The sequence below is a fragment of the Anopheles coluzzii genome, chromosome 2, assembly GCF_943734685.1.
Source record: "Anopheles coluzzii chromosome 2, AcolN3, whole genome shotgun sequence".
Lineage (NCBI taxonomy): Eukaryota > Metazoa > Arthropoda > Insecta > Diptera > Culicidae > Anopheles > Anopheles coluzzii.
In genome coordinates, this window is record NC_064670.1 from 81242823 (window position 1) to 81265285 (window position 22463).

Consider the following 22463-nt stretch of genomic DNA (forward strand, 5'->3'; position numbering starts at 1 on the left):
TTTACGTATCTATTTCGCGCTTCTTAAAAGAAATATCGATGATATTCAGATGTTGGATCTTTTTTTCGTTCTTGTGCATGTTTTTGGTGCGGCAACAAGAAAAGCTCTTTTTTGCACTTGACAAACAATTTTGACAAACTTGAAATTTTCTTCAACATTTTGTCACCTCCATGGCAACTTGCTAAATGCCGTTTTATTTTGGCGTTTATGCGTTCGATACTTAAATATTAACGTATGACCGCAAACAAGGTGTTCATGTTTTCGAGATGTATTCACATACAATTTTCGCTTGCTACAACTCGATGTTTGTTTTGTTTGTTTGTGTCTGACAGTGCACCTCCATATGATTACAGCAATTTTCCGCAGTAGCATACATCGGGTTACGAGCGGCGACGAGCTGACAGATCGAGAACAATGGAAATTTGTAGCTGTCATTTGTAGCCGCATACATGAATGCTCTGTAATGGGATGGGATCCGAAGCCCTCCGAGGGATAACAGGCTCTCCCATCCAACTCCTATTCCGACACGTCCTCGTCGTGCAGAGTGGTAACATGTGCCTCCATATATCCTAGCTTGGGTACACGGGCTAGATCCAACCCCTTGGGCGGATGGTGGCATATGGCGAACCAGGAGGGGGGTGGGTATCCCGGGAAACTGGGTGCCTGAACGTCGGGGGGGGGGGGGGGGCAACCCGACGCAAAATAAAACGGCCACGTGGGCGCAGGGCCAGTCACTCAGTCTCACGTAAAAACTGACTACAGAAAGCATCAGAAGGATACGAAACGGACTTAACGATACCGACCTAACGCAATGCCCCCGGACAACGATAAAAATGGGCTCATGGAACGTACGCACTCTTAGCAAAGCCGGAGCCTTGAAACAACTTGATGACACCCTAGCCACACTGAGCATGGACCTCGTAGCTCTACAAGAGATTCGGTGGCTAGGGAACGGTGTGCACAACAGGCGTGGTAAGCAATGCTACGACATTTACTACAGCTGCCACGACCGCCACCACGTGCTCGGAACGGGTTTCGCCGTAGGTCCCCGGCTGAAATCCGTAATCATAGATTTCAAGGCTATAAACGATAGGCTATGCACCCTGCGCATGCGAGGCAAATTTTTTAATATAAGCCTCATAAACGTTCACGCCCCTACCGAAGATAAAGAGGAAGAGGAGAAGGATCTTTTTTACGGCCGCCTCGCTAGAACTATAGATGCGTGCCCCAGGCATGACCTCAAAATCATCCTGTGGGACTTCAACGCAAAAGTCGGTAGGGAGCCATTGTACCGCCAATACACTGGCTGTCACAGTCTGCATGAGCACAGTAACGATAATGGTAGTAGATTAGTCCAGTTCGCCGCAGCGAACAATCTGGTTGTAGGAAGTACCAAATTTGTGCGGAGGGACATCCACAAAATGACGTGGGCGCTCCCGGATGGCGAATCCTTCAACCAGATCGACCACGTGTTAATAAGCAGCCGACGACAGTCGAGCCTGTTAAACGTCAGAACTTATCGAGGATATCGATTCCGATCACTACTTGGTTGGCTTAGTGATACGTTGTAGAATCGCCCGCCCCCGCGCCAATGGGGGCGGAGAAAACACGCAGCCTCGGCTCAACACGGACTCTCTAAGGGACATTACTGACCAACAGGAATTCAAAGCCGCTTTAGACGAGTCTCTACTACCAGAAAACAGATATGAAACTACGAGCGAGAGGTGGAACGCTCTAAAAACTAAAATAATAAACTGTGCAAGAAATATACTCCCACCACGTCGTGGCAACACCAAATCTGGCTGGTTCGACGATGAATGCAGACTAGTGACCGAACGTAAGAATACTGCATACCAAGCAATGCAGCAACGGCATAGAACGCGGGCATGCGCAGAGGAATATTCACGGCTCAGACGCGAAGAGAAACGAGTTCACCGCTCCAAGAAGCATGCTTTGGAAGAGCAAAACATGCGGGAACTCGAGCAAACCAGAGAGGCGTACGGACCGACACGAAAGTTTTACCAAGCGATAGCAGGTCACCGAAACAACGTTGTACCTAAGGTAACCTGCTGTCGCAACAAGGATGGAGATCTGGTTAGTAACCAGCCAGAGGTCCTCTCGCGGTGGGCTCAGTACTTTGATGAATTACTCAACGACCAGTTAAACGAACAGCTAGAAGCGCCACTAGCAGATAGTGTCATGCTACTGCCACCTAGCATAGAAGAAACACGAATGGAGGTGCACGACTAAAAAAAGGAGATTCATCAAATTGTTACTGAGGTGTGGGATAGCGAATCGATGCCTTGTGATTGGAATCTCGGCATCATCTACCCCGTATACAAGAAGGGAGACAGGTTGGACTGCAACAACTACAGGGGTATTACGGTGTTGAATACTGCCTATAAAATATTCTCCCTGATCCTTCAGGATCGCCTTGTCCCGCACGTCGAAGAGATAGTAGGAAACTATCAAAGAGGATTCCGAAACGGAAAATCAACCACTGATCAGATCTTCACCATGCGGCAGATCTTGGAGAAGATGGCTGAATACAGAAACGACACGTACCATCTCTTCATAGACTTCAAAGCCGCATACGATAGCATATCCAGGGTAAAACTGTACGACGCTATGAGCTCATTTGGAATCCGGGCCAAACTGATAAGGCTAGTTAGAATGACTATGACCAACGTCACATGCCAGGTGAGGGTGGATGGAAAACTCTCAGGACCTTTTGCTACCACCAAGGGTCTACGCCAGGGGGACGGGCTTGCCTGTCTCCTATTCAACTTGGCGCTAGAGAGGGCCATCCGCGACTCGAGGGTGGAGACTACGGGAACCATCTTCTATAAGTCAACCCAGATCCTGGCATACGCTGATGATATAGACATCATTGGTCTGCGGCTCTCCTATGTAGCAGAAGCCTACCAAGGGATTGAGCAGGCGGCAGAGAACCTCGGATTGCAGATAAACGAGGCAAAGACCAAACTGATGGTGGCAACATCAGCGGACCTACCAATAAATAATCCGAATCTACGTAGGCGTGATGTACAGATAGGTGAACGCACTTTTGAAGTCGTCCCAGAATTCACCTATCTTGGGTCAAAGGTCAGCAACGACAACAGTATGGAAGTTGAGTTGCGCGCAAGGATGCTGGCTGCCAACCGGTCATTCTACAGCCTGAAAAAGCAGTTCACCTCAAAGAACCTGTCGCGACGGACGAAGCTGGGACTATTTAGTACCTATATAGTACCAGTACTCACATACGCCTCTGAGACATGGACACTGTCCAAATCTGACGAAGCCCTCTTAGCCGCGTTCGAGAGGAAGATGCTCAGAAGGATACTTGGCCCTGTATGTGTGGAAGGACAATGGAGGAATCGCCATAATGACGAGCTATACGAGATGTACGGCGACCTCACTGTCGTACAGCGTATTAAGCTCGCCAGGCTCCGGTGGGCTGGCCATGTTGTACGCATGGAAACGGACGACCCAGCCCGTAAAGTCTTTTTAAGCCGTCCACAGGGACAGAGGAGGCGTGGTAGGCCCAAATTGAGGTGGCAAGATGGCGTGGAGGCGTCCGCCATTAAGGCCGGGATAACGGACTGGCAGACGAAGGCGCGAGACCGTGAGCGGTTACGGACACTCCTGAGGCAGGCCAAGACCGCAAAGCGGTTGTAGCGCCGGATAAGTAAGTAAGTGCATGAATGCAGCGTGTAGGGCCAGCTTTAGATACCAAAAAACTTTAATGCAAAACTCTGTGGCGATATTTTCAACCCTCGAACCGGTAGTGTAAACTATTTTTCCAAAGGAATCCGCTATACGCGAAAAGTCGAGATATGCTATTGCACTCGGTCCTCGGATCACTCGGATGATAGCGTATATTGGATAATGACTGTATATGGGTTTCCCAGTCAGACAAATCGGACTTAATTTACCCCTATCATACCGGTAAATTACCGGTTATTTAAGAGTAATTTAATGCAATTTTAATAATTTACCAATATGAGCAGGTTTGATAGATCCTATTTCTTCCTTTATTTATTTTTATTTTTTTCGGCTAAATTATTAATAAATAAAACAAAAAATATTATATAACAGATAAATGATTTTATTCAATTATTTTGCTTAACTTATACAAATGATTACAATGTATTTTTGTTTTGTTTTGCAAACTCAAACTTGTATTGAATAGCCGCTTCACCCGGAGAAGGTGATGCACAAATAGCACTATAAACGCAATTTATAGGCTATGTTTTTTTACATTTAACAGTTTTAAACACACCGCCAACGTCTTCTTCCACTAAAAGATCATTAAAACAATACTCTTTCTGTTCTTTTTATCTTTTCACTGACATCAAACGACAACACTTCGTACCGCTAATTTGCTCTTAAATTACTGTTACCGTATTAATTCACGATGCGCAGTCTCAGATTGCGCATATATTCGTTTTATCAAAATATATGTCATTTTGCGTAGCCAACCCTGAGCTATAAACGTCATTTCCATACAATTTCAGATTGCGCATAAATTTTCAAGATTATATGTCCGAGATATAAAATTTGCTATCCTTTTCTTGCAATGTGTTTCGACAAGTTTCATCTTATTATGACCTATATAGCCTTCTAACTTTGTGAGCAAAAATCTATATGATTGATCGTGTGGTCAGATACGTGGGTATCAACACCAACGACCATTACTCAAATCTCACTTGCTTCAGTGCTGGTGGTTTCCTTTGGAGTTTAGTATTTAAACAATCGTATCGCCGTTCTAGTTCTAGTGATGCATAACTTCAATGCGAAACCATACAACAGTACAGAGGAAATGATAAAGCTCTCCTCCAAGCGATGAAGCTCAGCTGGTTGGGGTATCCCACCAACAGAGAGCGCCACCAGCTTTTTTGCTATTTTTAGAATGCATGAGTCGTTTGCCGTCTGCTAAACGAAGTCTTTCTATATTCCGTTTAGGTAGAGTGCTTGAGTTGTTTAGAAGCCGTTTAGTGGTCGTTTAGTGGATTTGTGGCACTTGGGTTATGTTTTGATAAAATGAATATATGCGCAATCTGAGACTGCACATCGTGTATTAATACGGTTAGGAGATTCGGGATTCGGAAAATTCGATGATTCAATCCCTAGAAAGATTGAATCGGATCGGATCCCGTTTGTAGGATTTGAATCCCTGAAAGATTCCATTGCGATTCGATTGGGATTCAGAATGGAATAAGGATTGGGATTGCGATTCGATTGGGATTGGTATTCCATTGGGATTCTGATTGGGATGAGGATTGCGATTCGATTGGGATTGGAATTTGTTTGGGATTCTGATTAGGATAAGGATTGCGATTCGATTGAGATTGGGATTTGTTTGCGATTCGATTGGGATTCGATTGGGATTAGGATTGGGATTCATAAGGGATTGAGATTGGGATTCGATTGGGATTTTGATTGGGATAAGGATTGCGATTCTATTGGGATTCGATTGAGATTGGGGTCCTGATTTCGATTGTAATTCTAATTGAGATTGAGATTCTGAATCGATTGGGATTGGCATTCGCTTGGGATTCCGATTGGGAATCTACTTGGTATTGGGATTGCGATTCGGTTGGGATTAGAATTGCGATTGAGATTGGAATTCTGATTGGGATGAAAATTTGGCCCAAACAGCGATATTTCTAACACTCGCAGTGTTTTCATGCAGCACCCTTGAAATGCTTACTGTAGAGTTGCGTGCAAGTTCAGCAAGAGAGAGAGAGGATCGCATGAGTGGATGAGCGCTGAGCGCACTGGCTCAAAGAGAGAATTGTGAGGGAGAGGAATTGATGAGAGCGTATATAAGCAGGTGCTCAAAGCAAAGAAGGGGCTTTTTAGGAATAAACAGTTGGACAGACAACTATTGAACGCACCGAACTAACGGACAGGATTCTACAATTGGCGCAGCCGATAGTGAAAATTTTGTTAAAATAAAGGAAAGATGGAAGAAAATTGGCCATTGCAACCGTTCAATGAGTCGGTGGATGCTTCGGATTTACGCCGTGAGTGGGAGGAGTGGCACCGAGCATTTGAGCTAATAATAATTCTTAAAAAGATCAATACGCAAGATGAGAAGTTGGCGTACATGCTGGCACGTGGAGGTCGAGGATTGCAGAGAATTTATTTTAATTTGGCTCCGGTATCAGGAGAAGAACAGCCAAGTCCAGCAGTAGTACCCTTTCAGCAACCACAAGTTCCGGAGTACGACAATGCTATTAAACGTTTAAATCATTTCTTTTTGGGAAAGAGAAACGAACGCATCGAGTTGGAGCTTTTTCGTTCTCTAAAACAAGAATATGAAGAATCGTTCAACCAGTTTGTGTTGCGACTAAGGACTCAAACTGCACGATGCGATTTCCACGAACGAATGGTAAAAGAAATAGCACACCAAATAACTGTAGGAGCAAAGGATGAGCGAGTAAGAGATAAGGGGTTAGAAAATACGATGGAATTGGATGAACTCATTAATTATGCAATCAATAGAGAAATTCTGATAGGCCAAAAGATGAAGATGAAGGATAAGGAGCAGGAATCATCAATAACATATGTAAAATCAATGCCAGTAACAGAAAAAAAGGAAATGGCGTGAGTCTAGCTGCTATCGATGCGGTTCGTGGCGACACAGTGGGGATTCAAGTGAGTGTTATGCGCGTAAAGCACGATGTAACTCTTGCGGACGAGTAGGTCATTTTGGTAGAGTTTGTAAGAAAGACGGACGGAACCCGGTCAAAAACAATTATCAATGGAAGAGAGCAAAGAATGAACCAACGGATCGACGAGAACAAAATCAACGAAATGAAGCGAATGAAAAGGACAGCCTTAATGAGGTATTATATCACAATTGAGAGGGCTAGTAGAATCCTGTATGGGTGTTTGTAATGATATCTTATTTCCTTATTAGATTTTTACCACGACGCGACTATTGGACAACGGTATGGTTAAATGCATGTTAGATACGGTTCATGTAGTTTTCCTAATAGGTTGCGGTGGATCAGTAAACACAGTGACAGAACAAGTATGGTTAGAATTACAAAAATCAAAGGCAAAAATTCAAGATATATCTTACAATTGCGATAAGCAAATCACAACGTACGCCAGTAATCAGCCTCTAAAATTAATTTCAAAGTTTACAGCAGTAATATCAATTAATCAGAGTAAACCTACAACTTTCGCTGAATTCATTGTAGTGCAAGGCAGTAATAAGTCGTTGTTAGGTAAAGTGACGGCCGAGGAATTAAAAGTTTGGAAAGTAGGCTTGGAAGTATAAAATATTGAGTAACCGTTTCCGAAATTCCCCGGTATTCAGATTCGATTATCTATTAACAAAGAAGTTCCGCCGAAGAAAATATCCTATGTTCGCATTCCCATTGCACTGGAGAAAAAGGTAGAAAGTAAAATTCAACAGATGTTAGAAACTGATATAATAGAACCAGTTGATGGTCCCCCCGAATGGATATCACCAATGGGGGTGGTACCAAAGGGCAAAGACGATATTAGAATTTGCATAAATATGAAGTATCCAAATCAAGCCATACAACGAGAGCATTTTCCACTTCCAGTTATCGAAACTTCATTGAACAAATTACAAGGATGTCTGATTTTCTCAAAACTTGATATAACTTCGGCGTATCACCACATAGAACTCCATCCAGACTCGAGAGGAATCACCACTTTTATGACAAACAAAGGATTAATGCGTTTCAAACGATTGATGTTTGGAATAAATTGTGCACTAGAGATCTTTCAGCGGATTATGACGCAAATGCTTCTAGGAATAGCTGGTGTAGTAATCTACATAGACGATATAGTCATTGCAGGAAAAGATAAAGTGGAACATGATAGTCGATTAAATCAGGTGCTAGAAATACTAGGAAAGAATAATGCTACACTGAATAAGGATAAATGTTCTATGGAAGTAAAAGAATTGGAAATCCTCGGCTACAATATAAGTGCGTCAGGTATTGGTCCCACAAAAGCTAAAATAGAGGCTATAAAGAACTTTAGGAAACCAATAACAAGAGAAGATACTAGAAGCTTCTTAGGTTTAGTTAATTTTGTTGGGCAGTTTATTCATCACCTTTCAAGTAGATCAGAACCATTACGAAAATTCATTAGAGGAGAAATAGATGTATTTGGAAAAGAGCAAGAAGCAGCGTTTGATGATTTAAGACTGGAATTGTCAAAAAATGTACGTAAACTGGGTTTTTTCAAACCGGAAGAGGACACGGAACTGTATGTTGATGCTTCTCCAACAGGATTAGGTGCCGTGTTGACCCAGAGGAATAAGAAAGGCATGTCTAGGATTATAAGCTTTGCATCAAAAGGCTTGACGAAACCTGAAAAGGTCTATCCACAAACGCAAAGAGAAGCGTTAGCAGTAGTATGGGCTGTTGAAAAATTTTATCCATACTTGTTTGGTACTACATTTACCATCTTTACAGACCATAAAACATTAGAGTATATTTTTGAAGGAAAGCATCAAAGCGGCAAACGAGCTTGTTCTAGAGCGGTAGGCTGGGCTTTAAGACTACAGCCATATAATTTTGTAGTAAAATACATTCCAGGCTCATCTAATATTTCAGATAGTTTATCAAGATTATGCCCTAATTCAGATAAAGATAAATCGTTTGATGAAGCTTCTGAACATTATGTATATACCATTGAGAGCAAGTTTGAGGCAATTACGTTAAACGAAATTAAAGCGGAAACAGATAAAGATGAAACAATGAGAGAGGTTATTATAGCAATTGAAAATCAATCTTGGAAACCACAACTAGCACACTATCAGGCATTTAGTAAAGAACTAGGAATAGTGCAGGGTATTGTAGTTAGGGATGATAGATTAGTTCTACCAGAAAAATTGCGTCAAAAGGCCCTAAAGATAGCTCACATAGGTCACCCTGGCGAAGAAACTATGAAAAGAAAACTTAGGGAAAGGATGTGGTGGCCATATATGGACCGAGAAATCACATGTTTTGTAAAAGCTTGTGCTGGTTGTGCAGCAGTGAGAACTATGGGTCACGCAGAACCAATGATTAGAAAAGAAATGCCAGATCGTCCTGGGCAGGATATTGCAATAGATTTTTTTTTCGGTTAAGGAATATGGAAAGTTCCTGGTAGTTGTCGATTACTACAGCAGATTCATAAAAATCATTGAGATGAAAATTACATCAGCAAGTAAGACTATCGAGGCTTTAGAGACAATATGCAAGGATCAATCATATCCAGAATCTATTAGATGTGACAATGGGCCACCTTTTAGTAGTGAAGAATTTAAAAACTATTTTAAACGTAAAGATATAAAAATAATTCACACAATACCGTATTGGCCACAGATGAATGGACTTGCGGAAAGGAATAATAGAGGTATACTTCGTGCTTTGCGAATTGCGAAAGCAGAAAAAAACAGATTGGCGCGAAGCAATTATAAAATATGAAAAGATGTACAACACCACTCCACACTCCATTACGGGAAAAGCTCTGCTTGAGCTACTCACTGGAAGACCAATCAAAGGCCTATTGCCATCGTTAAGAACTACAGAGGTTTGGAATTGGAATTGTGAAGTTAAGGAAAGAGATGCTATAAAGAAAATGAAAGGAAAACATTACGCAGATAGATCAAGGAAATCCAAACAGTCTGGAATTAAAGTAGGAGATAGAGTGCGGGTATGGAATTACCAGCAAGGAAAATCGGAGCCAAATTATGGAATTGAGATATTTAAGGTGTTAAGAAAAGTAGGAAATGATACGGTAGTTGTAAGTAGAGCAGGTGTAAAATATCGCCGGCCCGTGGCTCATTTAAGTAAGGTTTGTGACGAAGAAACGCAACAAAACAATACGATAAGTTCACAACATAAACAGCAACAAAAGGATAAGAAGGAATTTAAACGTCCCACGCGCATTCGAAAAATCCCAAATAGGTATAATGATTAGTTTTTTTCTTCTTTTCTTGCTTTAAGTAATAATAATTAAAATATATTTGTAATGTACATATTTCACTTCCGAGTAGAAAAGGGATGTAGAGTTGCGTGCAAGTTCAGCAAGAGAGAGAGGATCGCATGAGTGGATGAGCGCTGAGCGCACTGGCTCAAAGAGAGAATTGTGAGGGAGAGGAATTGATGAGAGCGTATATAAGCAGGTGCTCAAAGCAAAGAAGGGGCTTTTTAGGAATAAACAGTTGGACAGACAACTATTGAACGCACCGAACTAACGGACAGGATTCTACACTTACAAACGGTGTAAGAATGCGATTACGATGCTCTGTACGTCCTGGTTGGTAATGTCATAACCAACAGTGTTATTAAGAACATGATTGTGAATAAGAGGGGAATGACGACGACAAAAAGAGATGACGCTACATTTACTAGGACAGAGCTCTAAGAAGTTTGACGCACACCAGGAAGAGAGGGAGTTAAGAAGGGATTGGAGTGCGCTGCAATCATCCTCTTGCATCACTGGAACAAATACACTACTCCGTGCCACTGAAGCGTTTGGACGTGTTTCTGCGTTGCTCCTGTGTGCTGTCTGTTTTTGGTGTGATTTTTGTTTGAAATCGTTCGTTTTTGAATTTGTGAAGCTGTTCCTGTCGCAAGTTTTGCTGTGTTGCTGTGTTGAAGCATTTTGTTCCTGCATCGTACGAGAATTTCTACGAGAACGCGTACCTGAATTGTATTTTCTACGTGATTTGTGTTTCATCGGCGACTGCGGTTCAGTGTTATTGACCCTGCTTCATACACTCAGAGAGTAATTCGCACCAGCTCATCAATCAGTGTCCTCTCCGTTCACTCTCATTGCTCACCTAAGTGATCGATACTCTCTCCCATAATGGACTGTGCAATCTGCTCTACTACTATCAACAAAGATCCGGTTGTTTGTATTGGCAATCTTCCTTTTTCGGAGTGCAATTCTGCCTTTCATCCGGAATGCATTAAACTTGCCGCCACTTGTGTTAAGGAGGTGGCACGTAATCGTGGTCTCTGCTGGATGTGCGAGAAATGCCGTGACTCGAGATCAGATTTTTTCTCATCAATTTCGTGCTTGATGAATACACTGAAAGATGAGTTGAGAAATGCAATACGGAGTGAGCTTGATCAAAGGATATCTCAGCTGGATCCAAATAGAGTGATGCCGCAAGAGCGTGAGAAAATCGCTCCGACTGTGAGTACCATCTCTCTCACCGATAAAACATTCCACACATCCACCGATACTCCTATGTCACCAACACCAACTCCCGTCAAACAGAACTCATTACCACACTCACAATCGCGTATGCTCTCTGATAATGAACACATTAATCCAACACAAGCAATTCTTCACACCGGTACTGCCAATGATCACATCAACACAGACACCATACAATTCATTCCTGCACCTGAGCCAAAAGTTTGGATGTTTGTAACTAGGATTGCACCCACTGTAACTGAGGAGAACATGAAAATGTTCATACTAGGAAGGCTAAAATGCACTGACTGTTCGGTGAAGTGTGTCATACCAAGAGGTCGTGTTACAAGCTCTCTAAAGTATGTGTCCTTTAAGATCGGCATTCCATCGGAGTTTGGCGAGCTCGCTTTCTCTCCTTCAACTTGGCCATGCGGATTTGTTTACCGCCAGTTTGAATTTCACCAACGTACACAGAAACAATTCACACCAACACTCCCGGTATCTTGCTTTCCTGCTTCAAACAATTCAACTGCCAGAAGTTTCTCAAATACTAATTTTATGCATAATGATGTCAACTGCATAAATGTGATCCCACCAACACACACAACACAACATAGTCCATCACCGAGCCATCATCTTAAAAATGCAAACTCACCTGAAACTCACCTGACTCAAAATAATTCCTCCGGTTCAACTTTTTTAAGCCAACATTAAGTCATTCAACTTTACCTATGGAGCCAGTACTAAACACATTCAATATCTTTTATCAAAACGTGAGAGGCTTATGTACTAAAACCTCTGAATGTTTTGCTAATACTGCAATCGCCGACTGGGATGTTATCGTTCTTACGGAAACGTGGCTAGATGACAGCTTTCCATCTGAGCTTTTGTTTGATAACAACCGCTTTAAAGGCCTGGCTACATTGATCGTACTCCGTAGTGTAATTTCGATTTTCACTAGCGCATCTGGCGGCGGCTGGTGGAAGCTTTTTTTGGTCATCAAGGGAATGGTCGTGCCGGATCTCAAATTTAAGTTGTTTTTTCACCGTTTTTTGATTCGAAAATGGCTGAAATACGTGAACAACATATTCATCTATCAATAGCATAGCTTTTCCAGTCCAGTTTAACTAAAAAACATGGAAAAATACCATATTTTCTGGAGCGGCTCCAAATTGTTTGGCAAAATGCTTCGGTCAGCTGCCGCCAGATGCGCTAGTGAAAATCAAAATTACGCTTGCGAGTACGATCAATGTAGCCCGGCATTAATACATTCCGTACGGATCGTTCTGCAGCAAACAGTAACAAATGTAGAGGTGGTGGTGTCCTCGTTGCGATCAATGCAAATTATGCTTCCTCTTTGTGCTCGACAAACACATCTACAATTGAATGCCTTTGGGTTCGAGTAAAAGTTCTTAATGTTTCGTTAATCATCGGATCATTTTATTGGCCTCCTGATCAATCAGCCAACGTGGACACCATAAATGCATTCTGTAATTCATTGCACTTAACGAGAGAGAAATATAAGAATGACTTTTTTATTCTGTTCGGGGACTTCAATCAACCTAATCTTAAGTGGGATATCAACGGCAAATTTTCGACACTGAATCTTATGCTTACCCGACTATCCCCTACCAGTCAAGCTCTACTCGATGAACTAAGCTTTGAAGGTCTTCGCCAACTAAACACTGTTCTAAACCACAACAACAATATGTTAGATCTAGTGTTTGCGAACGACAAAGTTACTGATTACATGAGGCCAATCGAATTATGCATCGAAAGTATTGTTGAACCTGATGGACATCATCCAGCTTTACTTACATACTTCACGCTCCCGCAATGCAGTGTACCGTCATCTCAACCCCCACGTCTAGCAGATTTCAATTTCAGACGAACTAATTTCACTGATCTTGTTTCTGCACTTAACCAAATCAACTGGGTCTGGGATCGCTGATTATGACGACATCAACGACAGTGTGGCTGAATTTTCTTCTCAAATGAATGAACTGTTTTAACAATTCATCCCACGGTTTAATGTTCGTGCTCATCCACTATGGACCAATTCTGCACTACGCTTGGCTAAACGTCGAAGATCACGAGCCCTTAAAAAACTGCATCGACTAAAAAACAGCACTAATCAAAAAAATTTTGCTCGCGCCTCAAAAATATATAAGCAGCTGAACCGAACCGCCTACGCCAACTACGTCAGGAAAATTGAAATCAGTATCAAAAGACATCCACATCATTCTGGAAATTTGCTAAAGATAAGGAATCCTGCGGACGACTTCCTTCCTCGATGCAGTTTGAGGGAAACACCATTACCGGAGATGAAGAGTTTTGCAATGCATTTGCCTCATATTTCTCTTCTGTGTACACCAACAATTCCTCGGTACCGTCTAACATCGGCTTTATCCTTCATTAATGATGAGGTTAATTTATGCACACCACTAATCAACGATGATGAGGTGGAATCTGCTATTTCGTTGTTGAAGCTTTCCTACGCTCCTGGGCCTGACAATATTCCCAGCGCAATTCTCATTAACTGCAAGGCTGCTCGCATTCCCATACTGACCAAACTATTCAACAAATCCTTGCAATCGAAATGCTTCCCGCGTCTTTGGAAATCATCGTGGATGTTTCCTGTTTATAAAAAATCTGACAAAACAAATGTGTACAATTATAGAGGAATTTCAAAGTTATGTGCGTGCAGTAAACTGTTTGAAAAGATAATGTCTCGTCATATGCTCCAAGCCTTTTCACCATTAATTTCTAATGTTCAACATGGCTTTATGCCGAAACGATCGATTGAGACCAATCTAATATACTTCCTTAACTTTTGCCACTCCTATATTGACAAGGGCTTACAGGTTGACGTCATTTATACTGACTTCTGCGCTGCTTTTGACAAGGTCAACCACTTTCTATTGCTATCTAAATTATCAAAGTATGGTGTTCACACAAATGTTGTTGAGTGGTTAAGAAGTTATTTAACTGATCGTTGCATTAACGTTAAGATAGGAACTAGTTTATCTGCCACATTCCATAATTTATCTGGTGTTCCTCAAGGGAGTATATTAGGACCTTTACTATTTATTATATTTATTAACGATGTCGTGTTTGCTATTCCTCATGTTAAATTGTTATTATATGCTGACGATCTAAAAATGTTCCTACCTGTTAAATATTCTGACGACTGTGAAATGTTACAAGACTCGTTAAACTATTTTTCTGCATGGTGTTTTAATAATGAAATGTTACGTAATTTTAGCAAATGTAGTTGTATAACATTCTCAAAGAAAAAAAATCCTATTATTTATAACTACAAAATCAATGAAGACAGATTTCCACGTTTTTCTCAGGTTCGGGACTTAGGAGTTATTTTAGACAGTAAGCTTAGTTTATCTAGCCATTATCAAACTATCGTCACTAAAGCTCTTAAACTGTTAGGATTTGTCTTACGTGTCTCAGCCCACTTTAAAAATCCTTTCAGTTTAAAAACATTATACTGTTCTTTAGTCCGTCCCATCCTGGAATATGCCAGTGTAGTTTGGTGTCCCCATCAAATCACATACATAGATAAAATTGAAAAAATTAAGAAAAAAATCACACGTGTCATGTTTCATTGTCTTCCCTGGTCAAACCAAATTCCACGTCCTTCGTATAATGTTCGGTGTTTACTATTTGGCTTAGAGACTTTACAGCATAAGAGAACTACGGCTCAGATAACTTTTATGCATAAACTATTAATTATTAATTAATTAATTATTAATTATTTTATGCATAAACTTAATTGGAGATTTTGATGCACCTGACATTTTAAATTTTATTTGCTTTTCTACTCCCTCTAGAGGTCATAGAAGTAGAGAGCTACTAAGAAGCCCTTTTAGATCGACTGGTTTTGGTGCCAATGATCCACTGCTCAAAATAATTGATGTGTATAATAGGTTAGGGTTATCAGCAGATTTCAATCAATCCGTTAGTCAGCTGCGTCAGCATATTCAAGTTAGTTCTAGGGCCATACTTTAAAATAACTTTGATTCAAATAAATAAATAAATAAATAAATAAATAAAAAATAAATAAATAAATAAATATTTTAATGTCATCTGCATATAGAAGGTGGTTAGGAGATGGGAAAATAAAACTAATGTCATTTATGAATAACAGAAACAAAAGGGGACTTAGTACACTTCCTTGAGGGACACCAGAGGAATTGGAAAACGGTAAAGAAAAGGACGATCCGTAACTTACATGAAGATTTCTGTTAGAGAGGTAAGACCCAATCCAGTGAACTAAAGACGTAGATAAGCCTAATTTAGAGAGCTTCATCAACAATAGTTTATGAGATACTCTATCAAAAGCAGATTTAATATCAGTATACATAGTATCAACTTGGTAACCTGTGTCCAAATACTGGAACAATTTGGATATGAACGACATAAGGCTAGAGGTAGTGGAACGTTTTGGCATAAATCCATGCTGAATAAACGTTATATACTGCTTCGATAAAAACAAAAGCTCAGAATGAACGATGATTTCCAATACCTTGCCACTAGCGGGAATTAGGGAAATACCACGATAGTTGCTTACTTCAGATTTACTGCCTTTTTTAAAAATAGGACGGAGCCAACCAGTTTTCCATAGAGCAGGGAAACATTTATGTTGAAAGGAGAGATTGAAAATGAATGTCATTATGGCAGCAATAGCGTTGGTGCACTTTTTAAGGATGATTGCAGGTATACCATCTGGGCCAGGAGAATAAGAAGGTTTTAAGGACAATATAGCTGTTGCAACATTTTCGACGCTACAATTTAGGGAACGGGAACACAAAACATCGCGAGGTGTAGTAGAAAGTCCACCCTGTAACAAATTCCTCATCATTAATGTAATCAGAGTAGGCGTTGGAGAAGTGATCGGCGAAAAGTGCACATATCTCTTGTCCGGAACATGCTGTTGACGAACCATAAGACATAGTACTGGGCAGACGATGATTGTTAAGAAGGGAAGAGATATAGCTCCAGAACTGTATTGGGTGAAAAGTAAATCGCTATTGCAAGAAAGCTATGTAGGACTTATAACGGGTCCGATTGTAAATGCGATACGCCGTTGCTGCATATTTGAACGGTCGTTTAGTGTGTGGATTACGGAGTGTTCCGACAGGGGCCATCATTAAGCCGAAGAGGTTTGCGATGGATTGATCAGCCCGGTACACCTACAGGGTGGATTGCAGATCCTTGCCCAGGAAGGAGGGGATTTTTGCCTTTCCGAAAAGAATAAATAACTTTGCATTTGGTTCACTCCGCTCTTCCTCCCAACGCCAGAATTCAATTCCGTCTGACACGGACAATCTGTAAGCCTTTTGGAAACCCTCTCAGCGGCCCCTTCTGCCTTCATTGATGAGAGGCTTGCTTTAATGCGTGCACTTCTTGTATGTCTGCCTTGCGGAAATTCCAAAAGTCCAAGAAGTATTAAAGGAATTAGCCAAACTTTCATTACCCGAGTGCACTTTGCTCAGTTTTGTGTACGCTAAACATCTTTTGTTCAAGGATGTTATTATTTATATTTAATTTACTTCTCACAACTGCTACAAAAACGTTTGGTCATCATAGCATTTGGAATTTGATTCAGCATGGTCCTCAAGGTGAAAACAATGAAGTGTGCAATAATAAAATTTAGAGTTTTTGTAAGTGTGCAACAATTGGATTTTTGAATAGGTTTACAAAATAGTATTTTTTGCCATTATTACTGAAAGACGTAATGAGTGAATTGCTTGAAGGTATTTTCACTTTTCTCTTTTAGTCAGAAATGGCGTGAAACGTGATCAACAGACAAAAAAAGAGAAAACCTTTTGAAAAGTATCAAAGTTCTAATTTATGCTAAAAACCTTGCTCCTTCTTCCCTAAGAATACCACGACGCAAACAAAGCGGAAAAAAGGCACACCATCAAACCCTGACAAAAACGAATCGAATAGAATTATATTCGAATCGTTCACCCCGCCTTTTCTAAGCCCGATCATCAGTCCAGGCCCGGTGATGAGCATTCTTCGGACTAACACACTCACACACCCATACACCCGCAAAACACACTGGCTGGCTTCACTCCTCAAAATGTAGAACCAAAGTCGGAACATTAGACAGTTTGTAACCAACTCGCTTAAGTGTTTAGGGGCCCCCCAAAGGTGGACCTAATTTTTTAAAGATATACGCAACACGCTTTGCGAACTACGTTTTGGTAGAATTCGATTTATTTTTTCCTTTTAAGCCGCGGAACGGTGAGTTCGGGAGAGACGCGAAAATTAGTGTGTTCGTTCGAGAGTTGCCGGAGAAGAAGTGTGTGTAGCAAGCCACCGGATAATCGAGGCGGTGAAGCGTGCTGTCACTGGTTGTCTCGCTCTAGTTCGCCCGTCGAACATTTTTGGTCGTGGTTCTAGGTGTATGCACCAGATGGAACTCTGGTCGCTACAGGATTCCCCTCCTAGATCGGTGTTATCGGTATCGCAGAGGAATTACTACTCTTCGTTGAGATCTGGTAACACCGGTCGATACGTTTTGATCCTTGCGTAAGATAGGCGATGATGGGGCGAAGCTGGTGGTTGCTCTGGCTGGTTGTAGCGACGGCATAGGTGATGTTCGTGTGGCGCGGTTCCGGGCTATCGGCGGTTGGTTTGTTGACGGCAGCTGTATGGTCGAAGGCGACTGTGTGGCCGTTGGCTGCTGATCTGGCAGCGACGATTGATTGGACGATGGCAGCTGGTCGAGCGTCGACGGTCCGGGCATCGGAGTTGTGAGACGCTGGCTCATCGTCGATTGTTGCGTCGACGGTGGTTGGGCCACTGGAGTAGCGTGTCGTTGGCTCGTCAGCAGTTGGTCGGGTGACGGTTGTTGCGGGGCTGACGAGATTATTCCTTCGGTTGTATATGCTGGCTTTAGGCGCTCGACGGACACAAGCGAGGGGTGTCCGTTTGGTAGGATCTGAAAAGACTTTGAATTTCGAGTAAGTACTTGGTATGGGCCGTGATAAGGTGTGGTTAACGCGGGACGGACGGTGTCATTGCGCACAAACACATGCGAGCATTTGTTCAAGTCGGAGTGCACAAACGATGTTCGGTTGGTGTGCCAGGCGGTGTTAGAAGGTCGAATTTTGCTCATCGCTTCTCGGAGTGTCTTAGCAAAGTCGGACTGGTTGACCAGGGCTGGTTGCGGTTTTTCGACGAGAAATTCGGCGGGAATGGTGAGGGTCGTTCCGTACACGAGTTCTGCAGGCGACGCATTAATGTCGTTCTTGAATGTAGTGCGTAATCCGAGCAGTATGAGCGGGAGATGTTCGCTCCACTTCGATGTATCTTTACAGCAAATTGCAGCTTTGAGAGTGCGATGCCATCTCTCGATCAACCCGTTTGCCTGCGGGTGATACGCGGTCGTTCGAATGTGTTTTGTTCCTCGCGTCAACTCCTTGAACAGGGCGGACTCGAATTGTCGTCCCTGATCGGTTGTCACGTGAGACGGAACTCCGAATCGTGCAATCCAATGGTACAGCAGTGCTGATACAACCGTAGTCGCGGTGATGTCTGGAATCGGTATAGCTTCCGGCCAGCGGGAAAATCGGTCTATGATCGTGAGGCAGTATCGGTTGCCGTTGCTAATTGGAAATGGCCCGATGATATCGATGTTTATATGGCTGAACCTGTCTTGCGTTGCCGGGTACGGTACGAGCGGGCTTTTCGTGTGTCTGCCTATCTTAGCGCATTGGCATGCCAAGCAGTTTCTGGCGAATTCCTGAGCGTCCCTTTTGATATCCAGCCAAACAAATCGCTCTGTCATTAATTTGGAAGTGGCTCTCGCTCCAGGATGGCTAAGGTCGTGTACGGCGTGTAGAAGCTGATTCCGGAATGATCTTGTGATGTACGGTCGAATTATTCCACCAGGGCAGTCGGCGTATAGCGATTGGGTGCTTCCTGGTATCGGCGTTTTTTGAAGGAAAAGGTCGGTTCGTGTTTTACCGCTGAGTATATCGGCGAGCTCAAGGTCGTTTGTTTGCTCTTCGGCGAGACGTTCAAAATCGATTGCAGGTGACGCGTTTACAATTTCAACTCGTGAGAGTAGGTCGACGGTGATGTTTTCTTCTCCCGATACGTGGCGAATGTCGGTGGAGAATTGCCCAATGAAGTCGAGTTGTCTGGCTCGACGCGGCGAGGAGCTATCAAGAGTCTGGCGAAAAGCGAAAGTTAGAGGTTTGTGGTCCGTGTAGATGCAGAATTCACGACCCTCTAACTGATACCGAAAGTGTCTTACAGCCAGATAAATAGCGGTCAACTCGCGGTCGTATGTTGAGTAGTTGAGCTGTGCCTTCTCAAACTTTTTGGAGAAAAATCCTAAGGGCTGGAGTTGGCCGTCGATACGTTGGTGGAGAACGGCTCCAGCGGCGAAGTCGGAAGCGTCTGTCCAGAGTGACAACTCTGCGTTTAAGGCAGGGTGAGCTAAAAGCGCGGCTTGTTGTAGCTGCTCTTTACATCGGTCGAATGCTTCGCTAGATTCGGGCGTCCACTTTAGCGGTGTCTTGTCCTTCTTCTTGTTCCCCGGTGTCATCTCAAGTAGGATGCTTTGTGTCGTCAGGGCATGTGGCAAGAAGCGTCGATAATAGTTGATCATCGCGAGGAATTTCTTCAGCTCCATTATCGTCGCTGGTTTACTCAACTCGCTGATTGCTCGTACCCGTTCTGGGAGAGGACGTATCCCTTCTGCGTTGACCAAGTGGTCAAGAAAGGCAATTTCGCTTCGGTTGAATTCGCATTTGGCCGGATTGATGGCCAGGTGGTGTTGTTCGAGACGCTGAAATAGCTGGCGCAGGTGTTCGTGGTGTTCTTCTTCTGTCGACGAGGCGACAATCATATCGTCTATGTATGGGAACACGAAGTCGAGACCTCGGAGGACATCGTGAATGAGTCGCTGAAAAGTCTGCGCAGCGTTTCGTAGGCCGAAGGGCATCGTGGTGAACTCGAACAATCCGAAGGGGGTTGTGATCGCCGTCTTCGGTATATCTTCGGGATGTATAGGGATTTGGTGATATGCCTTGTGTAGGTCAACCTTAGAAAAGATGGTTTTCCCTGCAAATGCATAGTAAAATCCTGCAAGAAAGGTAGTGGGTAACGGTCGGGAATTGTTTTCGCGTTGAGGGCTCTGTAGTCGCCACAGGGTCGCCACGTCCCGTCTGCTTTTTTCGTCATGTGCAGAGGACTGGCCCAGCTGCTGTTAGATGGTCGGCACACTCCTAGCTGTACGAGAGACTCGAACTCGGCGCGAGCTGCAGCATATTTTTCGGGGGACAATCTACGCGGACGGACGAAGGTCGGTTGTCCGGTAGTCTCTATGCGGTGCGTGACGTCGGATTGCAGGAGCGTTCCGGGCGCGGTCCGTGCAGTCAACCCAGGGAACTCCCTCAACAAGGTGGCGATTGGTGAGGTCGAATCGCACACCTTTACGGTTGGCTCCCCAGGATGTAGATCAGGAACACCCGGCGTTCGTAAGTTGGTTAAGGCGTCTACGAGGCATTTGTCGCGCAGGTCCACTAAAAGGTGAAAATGCTGGAGGAAATCGGCTCCTATTATTGCGGTACCCACATCTGCGATCACGAAGTTCCACAGAAAGGCGCGTCGAAGACCAAGATCCAACGTGTAGAGTGACTCTCCATACACTTGGATAGGCGTACTGTTAGCGGCAAATAGTTTCATGGTCGATGGTTTGCAAGGAACGGAGCTGTGCTGTCGAGGTATTACGGAGTCGTCGGCGCCGGTGTCGATAAGGAAGGGTTGGTTAGTTTTATAGTCTTTGATAATAAGGCGATGACTGGCCGATGATATCGAATCGATTAGAAGCTGGACGTCTCCCGCGTTCCGTCATGCAGAAGTAGTAGGAGTACCGTTATTTTGAGGACGGCTGTTAAACGAGCACGGAGCGCGGCAGTTACGCGCTTGCTGTCTGTATCGGTCGTGGTAGAAACAATAGCCGTTAGTGTTAGGATTAGTAGCCTGGTTCGTGTTGCGATTGCGAGAGCGTGAGCGGGCCCGTGAGCGTTCACGAGCTTGGTTCTGGTTCATTAGAGTTTCTAAGCGTTGACTCAGCTCGGCTACCTGTCGTGAAAGGCGGTTGACCTCCTCATTCCGCACCTCGGCGATGGTTTGGTACGGACCGGAGCGATTGTACAAGGCGAAAGAGTCGACCACTGAATCGGCTACCTTAACTTTCTCGTCGGCGTTTTGAGAGGACGCGATCACGGCGGACTGAACGTAGGGCGGCAGCCGACCGATCCAAAGATCGATCAATATGGAGTCGGTCATTGCACCGTTTGCTGTTCGCCGCATCTCGGCTAGCAGTTGAGAAGGCTTACGGTCGCCGAGGCTCATTTCGGATAGCAAACGGTGTAGGCGGCTTCGCTGAGACTCTTCGAAATGTTGTATGATGGCTTTCTTCGCGGATTCGTAGCGGTCGGTATTTGGTACGCTGTCGAGAATGGGACGCAACTCGGGAAGATTTCGCGTAGGGATCTGTGTCTTCAGGATGTTAAAACGCCTCACATGATGATGCGGAGGAATATTCCAGGCGTCGAACCAGTTCTCCAAGGCGTAGAAGAACGTATGGATGTCAGCAGTATCCAATTCGGGCGGCTTGAGACGCATGGCGTTCACGGTCAGGACTTGGAACTCCGGAAGGTCGGTAGAGGCGTCACGAGCGAGAGGGGTCATATCGATTAAGTATGGACTCGGTGTGGGGAGTCCAGCTGCGGGGGTGGCGACCACCGCAGGACTGGCGGCCACTGCAGGGCTGATGGCAACTGCAGGGCTGGCGACCGGCGCTGCACCTTGTTGCGGGCTACGCTGCATCCTTCCGCGTCGGGGTTAGTAGTGAATAAAAAGGGTGGATCTTACCTTAATTGTTCACGTAACCAGGGTGTCGTCGTTGCGGTCGATCGGTATGAAAACGCTTCAGAAGCAGCGTGCGTCGTCTTCCTTCTCGGGTGGAGAAAAATGGTGTTTCCTCACTTGCGATGAAATGGTGCACAGCAAATGGCGGCGTCGTTCTTCTTGTCAGCTGGATCCAAGCGGGTTCGCCTTCGAGCGAAAAAATCGTGATGGCGGCGATGTGTCACTACTGCTACGGCTGGATAATTTGCATGCGCAACTCGACGTTGGTGTCTTCCTTCTTGATCGCACCCGTAGATGGAAGCACACACAAACGGAAAATTCCCAGTAGCACGAGGTGTAGAAACAGCTTGCGAGGCGGTGAC

The 22463-nt window shown here is 43.7% G+C and overlaps 2 protein-coding genes across 2 annotated transcripts; both read right to left on the reverse strand.

Moving 5' to 3' along the window:
- Nucleotides 1-17668: 17668 nt before the first annotated feature.
- Nucleotides 17669-20910, reverse strand: LOC125908401 (uncharacterized). Its single transcript, XM_049611133.1, has 4 exons — nt 20184-20910; nt 19461-20076; nt 19265-19390; nt 17669-18821 (listed from the first exon to the last, which is right to left on the reverse strand). Exons 1-4 carry the CDS (start codon nt 20908-20910, stop codon nt 17669-17671), a joined length of 2622 nt encoding a protein of 873 aa, XP_049467090.1.
- A 165-nt stretch (nt 20911-21075) lies between these two features.
- LOC125908402 (uncharacterized) lies at nt 21076-22059 on the reverse strand. The gene has a single exon (XM_049611134.1). It carries the CDS (start codon nt 22057-22059, stop codon nt 21076-21078), a length of 984 nt encoding a protein of 327 aa, XP_049467091.1.
- Between the last annotated feature and the right edge of the window lie 404 nt (nt 22060-22463).

Coding starts and splice junctions, on each gene's coding strand:
- LOC125908401 (XM_049611133.1), bottom strand. CDS start 20,910: ATGAAACTATTTGCCGCTAACAGTACGCCTATCCAAGTGTATGGAGAG. Junction 20,077..20,183: donor ATCACAACCCCCTTCGGATT/GTTCGAGTTCAC, acceptor TCCCATACATAG/ACGATATGATTGTCGCCTCG. Junction 19,391..19,460: donor CTGGCTGTAAGACACTTTCG/GTATCAGTTAGA, acceptor GCTTTTCGCCAG/ACTCTTGATAGCTCCTCGCC.
- LOC125908402 (XM_049611134.1), bottom strand. CDS start 22,059: ATGCAGCGTAGCCCGCAACAAGGTGCAGCGCCGGTCGCCAGCCCTGCA.